We start from the raw sequence: 19,136 nt of genomic DNA on the forward strand, positions 1-19,136 counted from the left end.
CAACACTGTGCAAAACGAGGGATTTAGGAAAATGATCAACACCCTAGACAAACGCTACACAGTGCCGTCCCGCAACTATTTTAAAAATGTTGCACTACCTGCTCTATACACGCAGTGTCGAGCAACAGTGGAGACGCAATTTCCAGCAGTACAACATTTTGCGGCAACGACAAAACGTGAGACATTTGTTGTTTTTATGTTTATTTATTGTTTTTATGTTCAGTCTCAACTGTTACGAAGTTGATGTGCAGTTAATAAGTGCAATAAATATTTATACTGGAAAAGAAAATCGTGAGAGAATCGTGATTCTCATTTTATGCTAAATCGTGCAGCCCTACCTCTGAGACATTTGTCTGATGAGTGTATTGAGGTACCTGACTCTGCAGCTCAGAAGCCTCTTTAGCGTGCTGTGTCTCCAGAGTCTCAGGTAGAGTTGAATAGAGGGCGCTTGACACGCCCTTCTTTCCTGCTTCTTTGTACTTCATCTTAACACAAAAGAAAAATAAATAAACAAAATGTAGGGCATATTTCTCCAAACATACATATCTCAATTTCCAAAAAAGCTCCGTCTCCATCTCTGTCCTCTGCAACTACATTTATTTTGTCATTTTAACCACTGAACAAAATGTGAATCAAATAAAAGAGTGAGTGAAACATAGAGTTTTGTTCCATCTGCATAGATGTAATACATTATTATCATTTAAACCACACATTTAAACATTTGGACATAATTTGCAAGGACCTCTGGGAAGATGATGCAGATCATGTTTGTAGAGACGTTTACCTCGCTCTGCAGCCCAGAAACTGTTTTTGCGAACTGAGTCTCAATGGTTTCTGGGAGCTGTGAGTAAAAACTTTGAGAGAGGTTTCTCTTCATAGCCTCCTTGTACTTGTTCTGGAAAAGATGGACAAGTAATGTAAAATATCCTGAAGGGTTTTAAAGGCCTGAATGCTGCACAACCAGCCTTCCAGGTCATCATGTAAACAGCAAATCCTACTGTGATATTCTGTCATAGATCTAAGACACGTAGAATATTCTGACACTGATAAAGCTTTGTAAGCATGTATGCAGCACATTTAGAAGATGTGTCTCAGCTGGAGGTTTTACATGGATTTGCAGCACATACGTGAAAATCCACATACTGTCTACAGTCTACAGCTGCTCACAAACCAACCAGTCTGTTGTTTGCAAGAAAAGGTATTAAAAACACGTCCCACAGTCCTCTGACACCCACATATACGGTCAAGATTTTTCAGAAGGTGGTTGAAGGAATAATAAACAGGCTGTTTTTGTCTGCCAACAGTAAAAAGCAGAGAAAATGGCCCAAACACCGACACTTTTTCACATTTAAACGCGATAATGTACATGTTAGAGGATCGTTAATGGTGAAAAACTCAGTTTTATTAGCTGTGTAACTAATTAGTGGACATAATGACTTTTTTGAAACTGTAATAAGTGAGAGGCAATAATGTCACTTTATCTGAATCCTTAAAAACAAATGTTTCCCATCTTTCGTTGATTAAGATCAGATATTGTTATTAACTCCTCTCCAGCACATGCTGAACAGCCTGCTTTGATCCTGTTTGTGATGCTAATCTGCCCTCTGATGAGCGTCTGAGGTAGCAGCATCAGAGAGCGGTAAATCATCTGGGTAGTGATTATTTATAACTAATCAAAGGGCATTCTTACTGCAGCTCTCTCTGCATTTCCCTATTTCTGCTCTCAGATCTCAGTTGAAGCACAGCCTGCATGTTGAAGCTCTGGTGTTTATTCGATCTCTCTCCAAAATGACAAACAAATGACGAGACAGCATATTTGACCTAATCTCACACAAGACTTTAAGATTGGGACGTCGTTTCGGACGATGACTTTCATGTAATGATAACCTGGAAACCAGCGAACAGGCTGACTATGATGTTTAAATCTGCGCATCGAGCATATTAAAACCAGATAACCATAGCAACAGTACTGATGTGTCACGTTTCCATCCGTTATCCAAATCCATCATTGTTTTTTTAGTAAAAAGTGCATTTTCCAGTGTGGAGACATCAGCATCTTGTGCTCTACAGTGAGTATTTGTGGCATGTTGAGTCACACTAAACGCTCTGACGTGTAACAGGAAACACGTCAGCCTGTGCAGCAGCATGCGTCACTCTCTGTTTTTAAAAGCGTTTGGTGGGGAAGCACAAACACAAAGAACATCTTCTACTCTAATTTAGTGTCCTGGTCCCCGTGCCTGCCCAGCCGGCCTCACAAGGCTACACTTGTGTTTTCTCTCTCTCTCTCCTACCTCTCTGCCTGGGCGGAGCTCACTGCTGGCCCCGCCCTTGGCTCACACACCTGTTGGCGATCAGCTGATTTCCCGACTACTATTTGAGGCGGGGCCACAGATCTTCTCATCGCTGGATGATTGTGCTACTAACGTCTCTTCCCAGCTCCCGTGGTCTTGTACCTTCCTGCAACCTTCATGACTTGTGAAGGATTTTTCACTTTCTTGTTCCAGTTTACCTTCCCGGACCTGTGACCTCCCAGCTGTACAAACGTGTGTGAGTTGGATGTGAGGACGTGAGCGAGCGTGAGAGAGAGAGCCTTCCCCTAATCCCTTGCAACCTTGGATTTCTCCCCGTCACTGTATATATTATCGCACTGGTGTGTAAATAAACGGTGCTCTGAGACGTCCACCTGTTCTGCTTTCAGATTGTGACATTTAGTTTGTTCTCTTATTTTCAGGAAAACAGAAAAATCCTTTTTATACAAACTAACTGAGCAGTTTTGAAGTCTCGCAGCTTCTTTTTAGCCAAAATGCACACAAACTCTGTCGTCAGCTCTGGGCGATAAAATGTTTGCTCTATTGCTGGTGCTCAGCTGCAACACAAACGTTTTTATCTTGTTTCCTGTGTTGATGACTTTCCGTCATGTTTCTCCTCTGAAGTGGTTTTAGATTCTGCTCTGGTCGTCGTCACGTGACTGTGGGATACTTTGATGTTTTATTTACCTCGCTCAGCACGTCGCTCATCTCTCTGGCGAAGCTGGTTTCTGAAGTGTCGGGTAGAGTGGCGTACAGCGAGCTGGACATCTCCTTCTTCCCGCTCTCTTTGTATTTTACCTGTGGAGCCAAAAATGTTTATCATGCTACGTACTTTTTGACTAGTCGTCAGGTAATACAACAAGAAAACGACACATTACCTCACTCAGCAGCTCTGCAGCTTCTTTCGCGTGCTGCGTGTCCATGGTGTGAGGCAGGAGGGAGTACAGGCAGGCGTTCGCCTCCTTTTTACCAGCCTCCTTGTACTTGCTCTGCAATTTCAAACGAACCGTCAGCATCAGTGGTGGCTTGTGCAGCACTCTGCAGCCTGTAGTTACTGCTTTACCCCACATGGAGCTAATCTTAGCCATTCATATGCTACACTTCTGCCTGAAGGTTGAGTAGTTATCTTGGTGCACGTCACACACGAAGCACAACAGTTGTACATGGAAACAACAGAATTAGTTTTAATGCCGCCTGCTGTTCACCGGTGTTTTAAGACATTTGCACATTAGGAGTCGATTTTGAACAAATTGTTATTTATGGATTTTGTTGGGTTTCCCCAAAGTTTGATTCTGTTCATCTGGACGTTTCGTCACTCATCTAAGTGTCTGTGAAGGTTCATCGTAGTCAAAGGAGCTTGCACAGAAAAGCGTCTGGACTTCTTTAAGTTGCTTGAAGACGTTTCAGAACTGAAGAAGCTTCTCGGATGAGAGGTGAAACGTCTTCAAGTAACTTAAAGAAGTCCAGACGCTTTTCTTTGCAAGCTCCTTTGACTACTCATCTAAGTGACTTCTTCAGTCTCAGCTGACTGCAGGTTGCAAAAGGTCAACACTGGCCTAAGGGAGGGGTTTAAACACTGGATAATAAAATAATAACTTATTCTATAACAAACAGGCACAAATTTCAACCCTTTCCTGTTTGAGTGCCGACCTCACTCTGCAGCTCCGACAGCTGTTTGGCCAGCTGTGTCTCTGTGGTCTCTGGGAGCTGATGGTACAAACTGCTCTGAATCTTCTGCTTCAGACCTTCTTTATATTTCACCTGCAGGAGACGAAGAAGAAACACATTTTTTCATTTTTTGTCCAGATTTCAATGGATTAGCTTTTTTTGTATTATTTAACAAACTGAGGCCAGACGTCTGTTTCGTGGTCGACTCCACACTTCAACTCACTGGACTTCAGATCACACAAAGATCTGCAGTCTTCTATGTTTGTAACACTTTGTAATATTGATCCTGATAAATAAAATTGCACCTTTACTTTCTTATTCCTACTTTTCTGTCTCACTCTTTTTAAATTCGGAGCACTGCACACACAGGTTGTTTATCTCGACTGACGTTCGAGCCAGCGGATGGAAAGAAAAAGCCATTAAAATGGGATTAAAGTACCTCACTCTGCAGGTCTGACACCTCTCTGGCGTGCTGTGTGTCGATGGTCTCGGGCAGCAGAGAGTACAGGCTGATGTTCATCTCCTTCTTACCGTCTTCTTTATATTTCACCTGGAAAAACATTTGATTTAATCGGCAGCTTCTGCCCTTTAAACTAATTCTTGTTTTTTTCCTCTTCTGTTCGCGTTACCTCGCTGAGCAGCTCGGAGACTTCTTTGGCGTGAGCCGTCTCCAACGTCTCTGGCAGGAGGTGGAAGAGGCTGCAGGAAAGAGTTTTCTTCTGGTCGGCCTTGTAGTTCAGCTGAGCACAAACAGGATCAAACTGTCAGTGATGGTGAGCAAACGTCTAACATCGAACGTTGTTCCACATCTGTCTGCCCGACTGAACTATTCACACCAGCTAACTGAACTCCTGCAACCTTCAGGATCAGACAAACACACAATTGAACGACTATTTTATTCATTTTATTTCATTTGAACTCATAAATGTGTTTGAATGAATCAGCTGTTGTATGTATCGTGTACGCCTGCTCTGCCTCTGCTATTTACTGTAAATCCAAATATCTGTGTGTACTGATAGGTGTGTGTGTAGTCTACAGTTTTACCTCGCTCCGCACTTCAGAGGCTTCTTTGGCGTGCAGCGTCTCCAGAGTCTGCGGCAGCGTGGAGTACAGAGAGCTCGACGCGTCTTTCTTCCCCTTTTTGTACTTCATCTGAAAATAATTTGATGAAATGACACTTTTGATTTTATAACAGTTCAAGGACCAGACTTTGACAGTAATTCATTAAACATGAACATGAAGTTTCACAGTTTGCATCTTCTACAGTTAAACTGACTTTTTGAATCTCTGTAATCTGCATCAGTGGGTTAGTTCAATATCAAATAAACACTCTGTATATCTGTGTTTCCTGTAGTGGTTTCTAGGCTCATGCTGTCACTTCTAATGCAACAGTTCATCCTGCTGTTGTTTCACATTAAAAGACTTCAAATGGAAAAATATAAGATGGCTTTTATTTTGAAAAATCCATGAGGTGGACAGACAAAAATAATACTGATATTGACAGTTGAACTTTTTCTTTACTGTGTTGTCTGTTAGTGTGATTAACACAGACTGTGACGCTGCTTTGGGAGGAAGAATAATTGTATTTCTAACTGTGACAAAACTGAAATGTTAAAAATGTTTCATTTCTGCTACTTCAAGAGGAAGAAGTCGTTTTCAGCTGAAAACAAACCCATAAACACCCGTTCCTCACCTCGCTCTGCAGCGCAGCAACATTTTTGGCAAACTGCGTCTCGTTGGTCTCTGGTAGCTGACTGTAGGCGCTCTTAGACAGGCTCTTCATCCCGCTCTCTTTGTATTTAATCTGTTAAAAGACAGCACATCAAAAACAGGAAGAGTTACTTCCTTCTGATGGACATTATGAACAAAGCCGGGCATCCTCTGCACACGGTCGTAAACAATCAGAGGAGCCTATTCAGCGACAGGCTGCTTCTCCCAAAGTTTTTGTTTTGTTTTTTTTCTGATATTCGACTGTGCAATAATCACTGTGCAATAATCACTGTGCAATAGACTCACTCAAATGAGCAAACCTATTTATCCATATTGTATATTCTGTATCTATATATGTGTATATATGGAGTATTTATGCTTATATCCTTACTCTCATTCCCCTTAATGTATCTGTAACATGCAAACTTCTTTCGGTGCTTTGCTACTGAAAACTGAATTTCCCGGAGGAACCGACCCGAGGGATTAATAAAGTTTCATCTAATCTTCTATTCAGTGATGAACTCTTCAGATCTGTTAGATATAAAGGACTCAAGTATGTGTAAGGCATTAGCCACACTTCTCTCTGTATTTATTTCTCTTTGTTGTCGTTCGCTTTTTCATCATTTGTGTTAAATAAACGCATATTTGTGTTTTCACAGATCGACAGTGACAGCGAGCCGAGCCTCGGCAGTGCAGATAAACTAATTCATGACACAAACATCAGTAACGATGAGCTGACACGAGTTTCTACGCAGGAGCAGGAGACCCGATGCTCCTGTTTACATGCCGTCCTGTTTATTTTACGATTCACTGGCTGCTGCTGAGGTAAGTCTTTGATTGACCTTTGACCTGCGCCCGCCGTAACGTGATCAGCTACGTCGGCCCCGTGCTTTTATCAGAGCTGATGTTACTGTGAATTTGCCTTTTAGATGCTTCTTTAACTTTTCCTGCATTAAATCCTTTACGTCAGTTTTTCTCAGTCGTTTTTCAACCTGATGGTTTTTATAAGATTTGCTTTAATTTCCTGCCCCGTCAGGCTCATTGTCATTAATAACTGTGATAATAACTGTGATTACTGAAGTTAAAAACACAGCATGTTTGATTAAAAACTAATTAAACTTTTAGTCTGATTTGGTAAAAACATGAGTTTTAGCTTCTTAATTATCACTCAGACTTGATTTCCTTCAGTTTTATTTCTGTGAAATATTGTTGTGTTCTTCACTTTTACTCTCACTGTCGGTGTTTTCTGCAGGTACCTCCGGTCAGCTGCCTGTGACGTCTTCATTTTCTGTGTTTCTAAACGATCGGCTTTCCTCTCTCTGCTGTTTTCCTTCCATCACTCTCACTGTAGTGCAGAGTGATGAGCTTCTACACTAAATGCTTTAAAGGTGTGGTCTTATTATTTAAATCATGCTGACATGTGCACTTTTATAAATAAATCTGTATTGATGCTTCTTATTTCTATGATTCACATCAAAATAATCCTTTTTTCTCTGATACTGGACTTTTTGTGGGAGGCAAACCTCCCTCTGATTGGCTGCCCTTTGTAAACAGAGGGTTTGCACAGCAGGTGGGCGGGGCTTCTGTGCTCACAGCTGACGACACATGGGCCGAAAGATGAAGAAAAAAAAAAAACAGCCTGAAACTGGGTGTTTAGAACTTTCTGAACTTTGACCTTTGATTACTATGTATGTATGTACTATGTAATGTACACACACTGACAAGTTTTTGTGTTTGCTGTACAGTGCAGCGAGGAATGCCCAGACCTCTACATCGGAGAGACCAAACAGCCACTTCACAAGCGCATGGCACAACACAGAAGAGCCACCTCCACAGGACAAGACTCAGCTGTCCATCTGCATCTAAAGGTCAAAGGTCACTCTTCTGAGGATGCCAATGTTCACATTTTGGACAGAGAGGACAGATGGTTTGAAAGAGGAGTGAAAGAAGCATCTATGTCCACTGTGAGCGACCATCTTTGAACAGAGGCGGTGGTTTACGACACCAACTCTCTGCCATCTATAATCCAGTTTTGAGATCCCTCCCCAGACGCCTTAACGCCCACTCACATCCTGGGCCATCTGACCTCAGGAATTCACATGATAAGGTGGGGCCAGGTTTCACAATGAGCTCACCCGAAACCCTGGCTGATTGGGACCCACACCCAGTTCCACACCTTGGCTCAGACGATTAGAGGATCATCAGGGGGTCCTTTTGTCCCTCTGTGGGGGGAAACTCCCACTAGGTTTATATCTGGGACTCTCCACCATTTGACCTTAGAACTGAAGAAGCTTCTCGGATGAAGGTGAAACGTCTTCAAGTAACTTAAAGAAGTCCAGACGCTTTTCTTTGCAAGCTCCTTTGACTACGATGACCTGGATGACTGAGAACCTTCACAGACATGAACATCCACCACTGTACGTGTGACAGAAATTCACATGAAAGCATGAAAAGTCCACGTGAACAAATCAAGCAGTTTCTGAGATTCTGCAGACAAACTGTTTGTTTTGTTTTATTCCTCAGAAGCCACAGAGACGGTGCAGACAGCCTCCATTTGTCTGTGTGGCACATTTTAGGATATTTTTCAGTGTGATGAGACTCAGGTTCATAATCAGAGTTTGTTAAAAAAGAAAAGAAGAAGAAAAACTACTAAAGCTTTATCATAACTGATGGGAGACTGCAGCAGAGGTCATGACATCACATTTTATCGCAGTACCTCGCTCAGCACGTCGCTCATCTCTCTGGCGAAGCTGGTTTCTGACGTGTCGGGCAGAGTGGAGTACAGCGAGCTGGACATCTCCTTCTTCCCGCCCTCCTTATATTTAATCTGGTTAAATCCACAACAGGAAACACAAATAATCTTCACTGGTTGGATCTATTTTCTCACGTCAGAGCAACACAAACACAAAGGCTGCGCTCACCTCACTGAGCAGCTCTGCGGCCTCTTTAGCGTGTTGCGTCTCCAGAGTTTCAGGCAGCAGAGAATACAGGCATCCGCTCGCCTTCCTCCTTCCATCTTCTTTATATTTCACCTGCAGACGTCAACGAAAACTAATAAACATCACTTCTCAGTAAACTACTGCCATCACTGTTACACTCCTCGGGATCGATGTGAAGCAATCAAAGTGTTTCTGTGAAAAAGGCGACGGAGAAGAAAAAGTGGGATCAAATTTTTTAATGAAACGAGAATGAGACAGTCACATAACCACAGCATGTTTTTATCCTGTCTTCCTTCTCTCACCCCAACCAATCACAGCAGATGGCCCCGCCCCTCCCTGAGCCTGGTTCTGCTGGAGGTTTCTTCCTGTTAAAAGGGAGTTTTTCCTTCCCACTGTCGCCAAAGTGCTGCTCATAGGGGGTCACATGATTGTTGGGTTTTTCTCTGTATCTATGAAGCGCCTTGAGGCGACTTTTGTTGTGATTTGGCGCTATATAAATAAAACTGAATTGAATTGAATTAACCGAACCCATATGCAACATATTATTAGACAATGCCTCTCTTCTTCGCACCTCCAACAGTTGACGAGAACAGCGCTGATGGATGACTGCAGCTGATCCCGTCAGCACCGTGCGTCCTGCCGTACCACAAAACTTGCGGGAAAAGCTCCAAAGATATAAACGAGCACCTTCAGGTGCATCTGCTGGATGCATCAGAAAGCACGGGACCCATCCAGTGCCAGCGTCCCATGTCAGACACCACACGACACCCCAGAGATCCCGTCATCGCGCTCCGGTGGGTCAGAGCTGCTTGAGCAGCACTAAACACAGAAAGCAAGAACAGTCGAGACGTCCCGTATTTACTCCTTTGGGCTTTGACCAACACATTTGATCTGCTGCCTCACATGTGGCCCACAAAGTCCAGCCAAGTCGGAGTTTTTGAGCAGACACGTCACTCAAACCCAGACGTGTCTGCAGGACAGGAGCTGATACTGAGAGTCTGAATGACTTCAACAAACGAGAGATGAACTAGAATCATCAGGCCGTCGGTGATCGTGTTAATAGAAACTACAGCTCGCACTCTGCAAGCTTCAAACGATTGAGGAGTGAAGCTTCGGGGAGTTAAAGTGAGAGCAGCTCACTCTCACAATGCAGCGGTATATTTAGCACAAGCCTCTTCATTTTTAATGAAAATTTGACTTCACGCTGCTGCGCGGCTGCTGCTCACTCGCTGTTACTGCGACATCTAAAAAACAGATTCTTTTCAGCTCGAATTCACTCAGAGCTCACAGGTTTACACGTCAGCATCACGTCTAAGTTGCTTTTCCATTTTTCAGCTTTGATTCTCTGTCACTGAGGCAATATTGATTTAACTGAGAAATGAGATTTGAAATGATTTATTCAGTCTGTCAGGGATGGGAAAGGTTTTTTCCTGCCACAGTTCAAGGAAAGACCCGAAGACTGAGAGCACAGGATGAGAGGATGGTTTTCATATCAAGAAAACAGAAGTAGCAGGAAAACCAGAGTCGTCCAAATGTGAGGAGCCAGAACGAACACAGGAGCGCGTCACCGAAAGCGACCCCGGCAGTGACCACGCTCATTTGGAAGTCAAGCTCAAATATCTGACAGCCTTATTTTTGCTTCAAATCTTCTTTCTTACCTCAAACATCTTTCTTAGTCACACTTTAACAACAGTAAACACGTCATCGTACCTCACTCTGCAGCTCAGACAGCTGTTTGGCCAGCTGTGTCTCTGTGGTCTCTGGGAGCTGATGGTACAAACTGCTCTGAATCTTCTGCTTCAGACCTTCTTTATATTTCACCTGCAGGAGACGAGGATGAGTTCAACATTAAAGCGAACACAGTTTAAAGACGGCTGAAGAACAACACAATGATCCTTTAAAAATCGTATGATGATCATATAAATGTCTTATTTACCTCACTCTGCAGGTCTGACAGCTGCTTGGCGTGCTGTGTGTCGATGGTCTCGGGCAGCAGAGAGTACAGGCTGATGTTCATCTCCTTCTTACCGTCTTCTTTATACCTCACCTGTGATCACAGCAAAGTTCATCCACACAGAAAAGACTTCTACAAAAATCTGCACGTTTCTCCTGAAATGATCCCAAATGTTACTGAAATAACTCGAACTTCAAAATATTATTTAATTAAATAACTCCAAAGATCTCCACCTACAGATGTCATTCATTTATTTCTCTGGCTTTGTGACACTTCCTGTACCTCGCTGCACAGCTCCGACACCTCCCTGGCGCGAGCCGTCTCCAGCGTTTCCGGGAGCAGAGAGTACAGAGACGAGTTCACGCCCTTCTTCCCCGACTCTTTGTAGCGCCGCTGCAAACAAAGACAAAAGTTAATCCAGCATCGGCTCATAAAAGCCTTCAAACACGAACGAGCATGAAATATAAACGTGCAGTAAAAGTCCACGTCTGTGCTCACAGGCACACAAGCAAACTCCAGGTATCTATGTGCAGCTTTCAAAGGTCTAAAGACAAATACATGTTTCTGAGTGATTAAAAAGAGAAATCCAAGAGCAAAAGGTGCAAAATTATGTGCAGAGGTCCAGATAAATAAATGACCCCCCCTCCTCACAGCTGACCTGAATTAACACTGTTGGTAATTACCAAAATCATTTTTTTTAAACATTATGTTTATTGAGTTTTATATTACAGAACAAGCAAAGAATAACAGTACAGTTAACAGGAGATTTATATTAAAGAGCATAGTCCCCAAAATAAACAAATATAAATGAAAAGAAACAATAATAATAATAAAAAATAAAAAAAATAATAAAATAAAACAAAACCGATGCACAGCATGGGTAAAACAAACAAAGCAAGACGCAAACGAAAAATGAAAACAACAAAAACAAAGAAACAAAGAAAACAACAACAAAGAAAACAACAACAACAACAAAAAAAACGCACACACACAAAACCCCCCAAAACTCAGCACCAAGTATCACTTTCTAAATTAATTCCCTTCATAATGTCTCAGAAACGCAGTTAAAGGTAACCATACCAAAATCATTTTAATGTTTCTGTAATTGTTAGTCCATCAGCATTCACAAACACTTTAATTAAAATCATATTTTTATTATTATTGTTGTTTCCAGGAAGTAAAGCAAGTTAGTTTAACCTCCTTGGACCTGGCGTCCACGTCACATTTTGGGTTATTTAGACCAAAATACTCAATTTTGCTCTACAAGGGCCTGATATTCACTTACGAGGACATCACACTGCTACTGTTCTATCAAAGTTTAAAGAATATCCTCATATGTGGCTCTGATTTCTCATAAAAACAAAAATAAGGTAAATTCTTTGTGTTTACATTCATTGGGCCCCAATCAGCCCAAATATCAAAGAGAAATTAAAAATGCTGCCGTGGCAGAGTTCAGGTCTTAAGATGAAGCGAGAGTAACTCTGTATTTACTGAACAGTTTGTTTCAGCGGTCGATTGTTATGCTTGATTCTGACACACAGAGGTCCAGTGTGAAGACCAAACTGAGACTTCAGTTTATTACATGTGTCATAAACAACAACATCGTTTTCAGTTTTAAACAACTTTGCGACTGATTCCTAAAATATTTGTGTTTCCTCATTTTAATGACAGGTGGGCTAATAAATGGTTCATCTCTGCACCAACTGATTTATGTGAAACGTTCAAATAATCTGCACCAAGAAAAAGCTGAAAGAGGAAAGTGTGCGACAGCGTGGACCTTCCCACTGGTGTTTATTCCACCCATATAGACAGACACAGACACTTTAAAGGGTGCATTGAGCAGCGTTACAGGAATAAAACTTTGCCCACAGCTTTAATGCTGGTTTCTGTAAAACCACCTCAGGGGACAAACTCCACCCATGATCATACAATGAGGCGCTTTATTTTCCCACAGCGTGCACGTGAAACAACTAATTTTCCCTTTTTATAACTAATTACACACGAGTTGTGATTGTATCTGCACACGAGGCTACGAGGCTGGCTCACCTCGCTCTGCAGCTCAGCAACTGCTTTAGCAAACTGGGTGTCGGCGGTTTCTGGGAGCTGAGAGTAGAAACTCTGGGAGAGGCTCCTCCTGCCGCCCTCTTTGTACTTACTCTGAGGGGAGACAACACAAAACAATCCATCAGATGTTCATGGTGGACGTGTGAGTCACTAATGTAAAAACACAGAACAACTTGTTGTTTTCAACCATCTCTGAGTTTTTAATGTTTATATGATTCTATAAAAGGAAACTTCTTCTTCTGCTCCTCATTCAACGCTGTGAAAACAAACGGGAACTTTCAGGTCTCGAGAATATTTCTGACACTTTGCTGCCGACAGCACGAGCGCTTGTGGAGAGTTTCAGCCTGTTTGCACACAGTGTGTTGTAAAGGTGTGTCGTACCTCGCTGTGCATCTCAGTCATCTCTCTGGCAAACTGGATCTCTGTGGTGTCGGGCAGCTGCGAGTAGAGAGAGGCGGGAGCTCCTCTGACCATCGTCTTAGGGCGATAATTCACCTGGGAGAGAGCGATGATGAGAGGCGGAGCTCAGGGACAAAACAGAGACGACGACAGCAAAGAACAGAACGATTTCAGAAAAGAGCATCTGCTCGAACTCTGAGCTGCTCGTTCAGGAACGCCCAGGATGGCTGCGAGTCCTTCCTTCCTTCTGTCCTTCTTTCCTTCCTTCCTTCCTTCTTTCCATCCTTCCTTCCTTCCGTCCTTCCTTCCTCTCTCCTTTCCTTACTGTTCCTTCTTTTGTTGCTCTGCTTTCTTTCCTCGTCTTTCCCATTCTCCTTTCCTTTCCTTTCATTCTTCTACTCGCCGTTTCCTTTCTTATGCCCTTCCTTCCTTCTGTCTTTCCATCCTTCCTTCCTTCTGTCCTTCCATCCTTCCTTCCTTCTGTCCTTCCTTCCTTCCTTCTGTCCTTCCATCCTTCCTTCCTTCTTTCCTCTCTCCTTTCCTTACTGTTCCTTCTTTTGTTGCTCTGCTTTCTTTCCTCGTCTTTCCCATTCTCCTTTCCTTTCCATCTTCTCCTCGCCGTTTCCTTTCCTATGCCCTTCCTTCCTTCTTTCTGTCTTTTTCATCCTTCCTTCCTCATCTATCTTTTTCTTCCTCTCTTAATTTATTTCTATCTTTATTTTACTTTCTCACTTCCTTTCTTCTTCTCTTACTTCCTTTCTTCTTTCCTCTCACCTGTTTCCTTCCTGTCTTTATTTCTTTTCCTTTTCTCTCTCTTTTTTCCTTTCTTCCTCTCACCCTTCCTCTTTCATTCTTCCTTCTATCTCTTTCTTCCTCTTTAGTTTCAGTCCCGTCTTTATTATTTTCTTCCACTTCCTTTCTTCTTCTCTCCCCTCCTCTTTTTTCTCTCTTGTCCTTTCCGTTCTTCCTTCTTTCCTTCCCTCTATCTCTCCTTCATGCCTCTCTGTCAACTTTGGTGTAATTTTGCTTTTTCTTTGCTGTTTCTAAAAATGTATCTCACATATTTTGTTACATTTGCATTCACTCAAATCTGAAAGACTGAAGGTGGAAATGAGTCTCGAGCAGGTGCATTTAATCTTGTAGTGACAGATGTGTGTGTGTGTGTGTGTGTGTGTGTGTGTGTGTGTGTGTGTGTGTGTGTGTGTGTGTGTGTGTGTGTGTGTGTGTGTGTGTAGGTGTGTGTGTGTGTGTGTACCTCGCTCTGCAGCTGCGACACCTCCAGAGCGTGCTGTATTTCTGGAGTATCAGCGAGCTGCGAGTAGATGGAGATGGAGGCCTTCCTCTTCCCGTCTTCTTTGTACTTTTTCTGAAACAGAACGACATCAGAACCAATCAGAATAGACCAGGAAGTAACAAGACACAAACTAGCAGCTCTTTACAAATGAACTTTAAAGTCCGTGTGGCGGACGTCTTCCGAGCTCTACGGCTGCATGAATCAGCGTGAGCAGCTGTGAGACGGGCTCAGCTGAAACATGTCGACACAGAGACGAGTACCTCGCTCTGGAACTCGTGGACGGTCTTGGCGAGCTGCATCTCGGTGGTTTCTGGAAGCTGAGAGTACAAACTGCTGCTCATCTCCTTCTTTCCCTCCTCCTTGTACTTGTTCTGAGGAGCAGAGAGAGTTTCAGAGGGACGAGTGGTGCTGACACAACACTTCATTCACTCGTCTTCATTTATTTTCCACTTTAACATTCAGTCTCAACGATCCCTCCGTCGGCTCTGACCTCGCTCAGTATCTCAGACAGCTCTTTGACAAACTGGGTCTCTGTGGTTTCTGGCAGCAGAGAATAAAGGGACGAGGAAATCTTCGTCTTCACGTTTCCTTTGTATTTAATCTGAAAAACAATGATTTATTTTTTGACACATATTCTCGTGTGGAGAAACTGACTAAAATCTGGCTGTACTGAAGTTGAACTACCTCGCTCTGCAGCTCTGAAGCCTCTCTGGCATGTTGCGTCTCCGGAGTCTCCGGCAGGATGGAGTACAGAGAAACAGCCGCCTCCTTCTTCCCCTCCTCCTTATACTTAGACTGAAACAGTCACATTTCAGCACAATGAGCAGACAACTCGATCAATGTTTAAAAGCGAGAGAACGAGTCATCGTAGGGCCGATTTTAGACCCCAGAGACGAGGAAATATTAGACAAAGACAGCAGATCTGGCCTGGTCCTCACTTAACAAGCACAAGTACGATGTGTGTCAGACCTCAGAGATCACAGCGCTGATGTTCTTGGCGTGGATGAGTTCGGCTCCGGGAACAAACAGACTCTGTCCCTTCATCTTCTCGAAGTCTTCTTTATATCTGACCTGGAGGACGAGACACGAGCGTTAACGTGTTTCTGAGCCGAACTTCTCGTGAACTTGAGCTGCGTCCCCGCGAGGACCGTGTGATGTGTTTTCCTTTTCCTCCCTTCAGGTTGTGAGTTTCAGAGTCTCTCTCTGCTGCCTACCTTTTAATTAGCATCAGAGGATTGAAATACATTAACTGCATTATGTAACTTACACTGGGGAGCAGTGACGGCACAAGCCGACCCCGTTACATGACCTCCAGGTGAAGTATCACTGCTACGCCTTCTCCTGATTGGCTCCTGCCTGCCTGAGCTCTCCTCTCTTCTGTTTGGCATTAGCTTTTATCGAGTGGGCGGGGCTTGTGTGTCTCCAGAAAGCTGATTAATTGCTTGTACGTTTGGGGAATTTTGTGGGCTTTCATCACAGTTCACCATATATTTTCACAACGTGCAGTTTGGTGTTTGTCTGAATCTGATTGGATGTTCGGTCCAATAACAGCCTGGCAGATTTTCTGTAGAGAAAAATGGAATTAATCCACAGACGGCAATCTGTCACCGCCAATCTGTGACAGGAAGTCAGTGTGGGCAAAAAGCGATAGGTGCTTAAAGTACTAAATACAGCTTCAATGGCTTCTAACCAGGAACACACACGTTTGTACACAGGTTAATGGGACCCATTAATCCTGTTTCAGTTTATTTACACCTCATTTTATGGTTTTAAAACTCGTCCTTTTGCTGTTGTTCGATCAGGTTTAGCCATTACTTAGTTAGAGTTGGGGTTACAATACACTCCTACACAATGCTCTCGCTCTGCAGGCCTACTTGTTGACGTAGGCTGCTGGGGGATTCCCATGATGCATTGAGTTTTTCCTTTCCAGTCACCTTTCTCACTCACTATGTGTTAACAGACCTCTCTGTATTGAATCATATCTGTTATTAATCTCTGTCTCTCTTCCACAGCATGTCTTTATCCTGTCTTCCTTCTCTCACCCCAACCAATCACAGCAGATGGCCCCGCCCCTCCCTGAGCCTGGTTGTGCTGGAGGTTTCTTCCTGTTAAAAGGGAGTTTTTCCTTCCCACTGTTGCCAAAGTGCTTGCTCATAGGGGGTCATATGATTGTTGGGTTTTTCTCTGTATCTATGAAGCGCCTTGAGGCGACTTTTGTTGTGATTTGGCGCTATATAAATAAAATTGAATTGAATTGAATGTTAAGCTTCTCAGACACGTCCTTGGTTACCGAGGTTAACCAAAGCCCCATTGGCTACCTGAGGCTTGCTATAAAAGTGAGCCAGTCTCCATATGGGGTGGCTGTGGCTCAGGAGGTACAGCAGGCTATCTACCAACTGGAAGGTTAATGGTTTGAGCCCCACCTCCTCTAGTTTTGCCCCTGATGCGTTCACTGAAGTACAAAAGTGTGAATGTTAGTTTAAAAGTGTTTAGATGTAGAAGTTGAAGAGTAGAAAAGCATTATTAGTTCTTAAACTGTAAAGCAGAACATTTTGTGCTTTCTTGGCACGTTTAACCTTTCATAACATCTGCAGAGAAACGTCTTCTATTCTTAGGGCTCAGTGCGAGCGGCTGGACGTAGCAGCGCTAGCTACATCTATGTTTTAGAAATGGTCTGATAAATGTAGCTGTCTTCATTCAAGTTGTCACAAACACAACTCTAAATTGGTCTTTTGGTGGATGGTGGATGGATTGGTGATGTCGGCTTTGCCATTTATAGAATCAACCAAAGAAAAGAAAATCTGATTTTTTCCACCATCTGTTGTGTTCATTAAGATTCTGCTGAAGGATGGCAAAGTCACTCTTAAAAGGATGTTTGAGGGCAGGTTGTCCCATGTAGAGAGTGGCTGGAGGAATAAAAGTGAAAATGATTTCATCAGGTGGGTTGAGTTGCTTCTAGCTGATGACTCATTCTGCTGTTGCTAACAGCCAAGCTGCCAAGTTTGTCTCACACTAGGGGATCAATATCTCACCCTCCCACATCCAACAGCAACATTCAGCCTCATTCAGCGTTTTACTCCAAAAGGCTGTTTTAGGAGGCAGAAAGCATTTTTTCTCCTTTGAGTGTATTTTCTCTGCGTGTTGAATAAAGGGCAGCGCAGCACTTTGGTTACCAATGGCAACGCTCTTCGTGCTGGAAGAGAGGATGACACATTTCTGTCTTACGCCTCGAGAAGTTCATATTTTATTCATGAGTTACAAATCAGGCGACGCAAACAGCGGCAGGTGTTACGCACCACGTCGGACTTCACCGTGATGACGTTTCAGCTGAGCTAGCAGCACGACATCAGCAGAGCCAACTGGGACGCCAGTAGCTATTCTGCTGGTGTGGCCTCTCAGGCCTCTGCTGTGGGTGGTGCATATACGAGCCGAAGTTTCCACTTTTGCTTTTCTGTGACGGGAACATTTACAATTGCAGAGACATTTAATCTTAATCACACGATAATCATTGTCTGCATTTCTAAGCAGTCTGCTCAGAGAGATGGGAACATGATGACAACACTTTGTGTCATTATGTTCCCAACTGTCACACTGACAGCCATGAAACATTTTACAGATATTCACACGATCCTCTCTCAGAACTGAATCAATGATTTCAGAGAGCTGAAAACTGGAACATTCAGGAGCTCCCTCACTCCAGTGAACCTCATTAGTTCTGCTGAAATTAGCAGAATGATGTTGAATTAGATTTGAATATTTTGGCAACTAGTGCATGATTCTTTCTGCAAAAACAGAGCAACAGCAATGGCCTCCATCTCCCCCGAAGATATTAAAAAAAACTGAATAAACAGATGAGGCTCAGTTGTGCTGTTGGTAATACAAAGAGTTCATGTGAGCAACAAAGTATTTCAAGGAAAGATCCTGTTGATTCGTAAACTTCTCAATGTCACAGGTAGGGATGGGTACCGGTATCGGTTCTGACATAAACGGTAGTAACCAGACTGAAAAGCAGCGCACATTTCGGTGCTTTTTTTCCCTGAGCTGTGATACACTTTAGATTCTAGCCAATCATTTTACGTTTCCGAGGATAGTAGGCGGGTCCAGGTACGTACGTTCTTTTAGAGCAGAGCTACAGATTAAAAATGCCCAAGGCGAAGCGGTCAAAGTCTGGCTGTACTTCACAGCAAAAGATGCAAACTCAGCAGCTGCAACAAGTGCTTTAAGCTGATACTGTGATACTGTCAAAGGAGGTAACACCTCGAATCTGATGAAACACCTGGCGATGCATAGCGTTTTTTTAAAAGCCGAGAAATGCGCCGTATTTGATAGCTTGCTGCGAGACCTCACACCGAGCACATCTACTGCGGGTGTGGTGCCTGTTATCGACCCGGAGTTAGCAACATCCCCCAAAAACCCGAAGAGGAGAGTCCTGGCCCCTAGCCCTGCCAGTGTAGCAGAAATGATGAGGATGATGATGCAGCAGCAGCCGTTCTTCTCTGCGTGAGTAGCTTAATGTTGTTCGTGTGTAATTTACGTTGAGTAGGCTAACCATGTTATTACATTAATGCATGTAAGGTGAACTAGCAAACACCATCATAGCTACATGCGGCTGTCTTCTTGTTTGATGGCAGATACTCCCTTCACCCTGGCCAAAAAGGCTAAAATGACCAAAGAAAAAGTGGAAAACAGTTAAACATGAGAGGTTTTTGGACAAAGTTTGTGTTTTTTCCATTGTTTAAGCTGCTTCCAGCCAAGAGTGATACCATATATGCCCCATAGCTGCAGAAAAGGCTAACATT

At 43.2% G+C, this 19,136-nt stretch overlaps 1 protein-coding gene across 7 annotated transcripts in view; it reads right to left on the bottom strand.

The window, feature by feature from the left end:
• Positions 1–19,136, bottom strand: part of LOC102778859 (uncharacterized) — a 79,430-nt gene that overhangs the window by 53,767 nt on the left and 6,527 nt on the right. For 4 of the 7 annotated variants that reach the window (XM_087846554.1, XM_087846551.1, XM_087846549.1 and 1 more), the window contains exons 4-24: positions 15,307–15,408; positions 15,022–15,132; positions 14,828–14,938; positions 14,598–14,708; positions 14,299–14,409; positions 13,026–13,139; positions 12,627–12,737; positions 10,863–10,973; positions 10,563–10,673; positions 10,337–10,447; positions 8,609–8,719; positions 8,404–8,514; positions 5,671–5,781; positions 5,022–5,129; positions 4,607–4,717; positions 4,417–4,527; positions 3,960–4,070; positions 3,188–3,298; positions 2,997–3,107; positions 785–895; positions 375–485 (exon numbers count right to left, since the gene is read on the bottom strand). In XM_087846554.1, the coding sequence (XP_087702680.1) occupies positions 375–485; positions 785–895; positions 2,997–3,107; positions 3,188–3,298; positions 3,960–4,070; positions 4,417–4,527; positions 4,607–4,717; positions 5,022–5,129; positions 5,671–5,781; positions 8,404–8,514; positions 8,609–8,719; positions 10,337–10,447; positions 10,563–10,673; positions 10,863–10,973; positions 12,627–12,737; positions 13,026–13,139; positions 14,299–14,409; positions 14,598–14,708; positions 14,828–14,938; positions 15,022–15,132; positions 15,307–15,408 (2,322 nt within the window). Of the gene's footprint in view, positions 1–374; positions 486–784; positions 896–2,996; positions 3,108–3,187; positions 3,299–3,959; positions 4,071–4,416; positions 4,528–4,606; positions 4,718–5,021; positions 5,130–5,670; positions 5,782–8,403; positions 8,515–8,608; positions 8,720–10,336; positions 10,448–10,562; positions 10,674–10,817; positions 10,974–12,626; positions 12,738–13,025; positions 13,140–14,298; positions 14,410–14,597; positions 14,709–14,827; positions 14,939–15,021; positions 15,133–15,306; positions 15,409–19,136 lie in introns of those variants that run through there. The other 3 variants (XM_087846550.1, XM_087846553.1, XM_087846556.1) reach the window with 3 other exon arrangements.

This window comes from Neolamprologus brichardi, chromosome 9, assembly GCF_056152115.1.
Source record: "Neolamprologus brichardi isolate AB-2024 chromosome 9, ASM5615211v1, whole genome shotgun sequence".
Classification (NCBI taxonomy): domain Eukaryota; kingdom Metazoa; phylum Chordata; class Actinopteri; order Cichliformes; family Cichlidae; genus Neolamprologus; species Neolamprologus brichardi.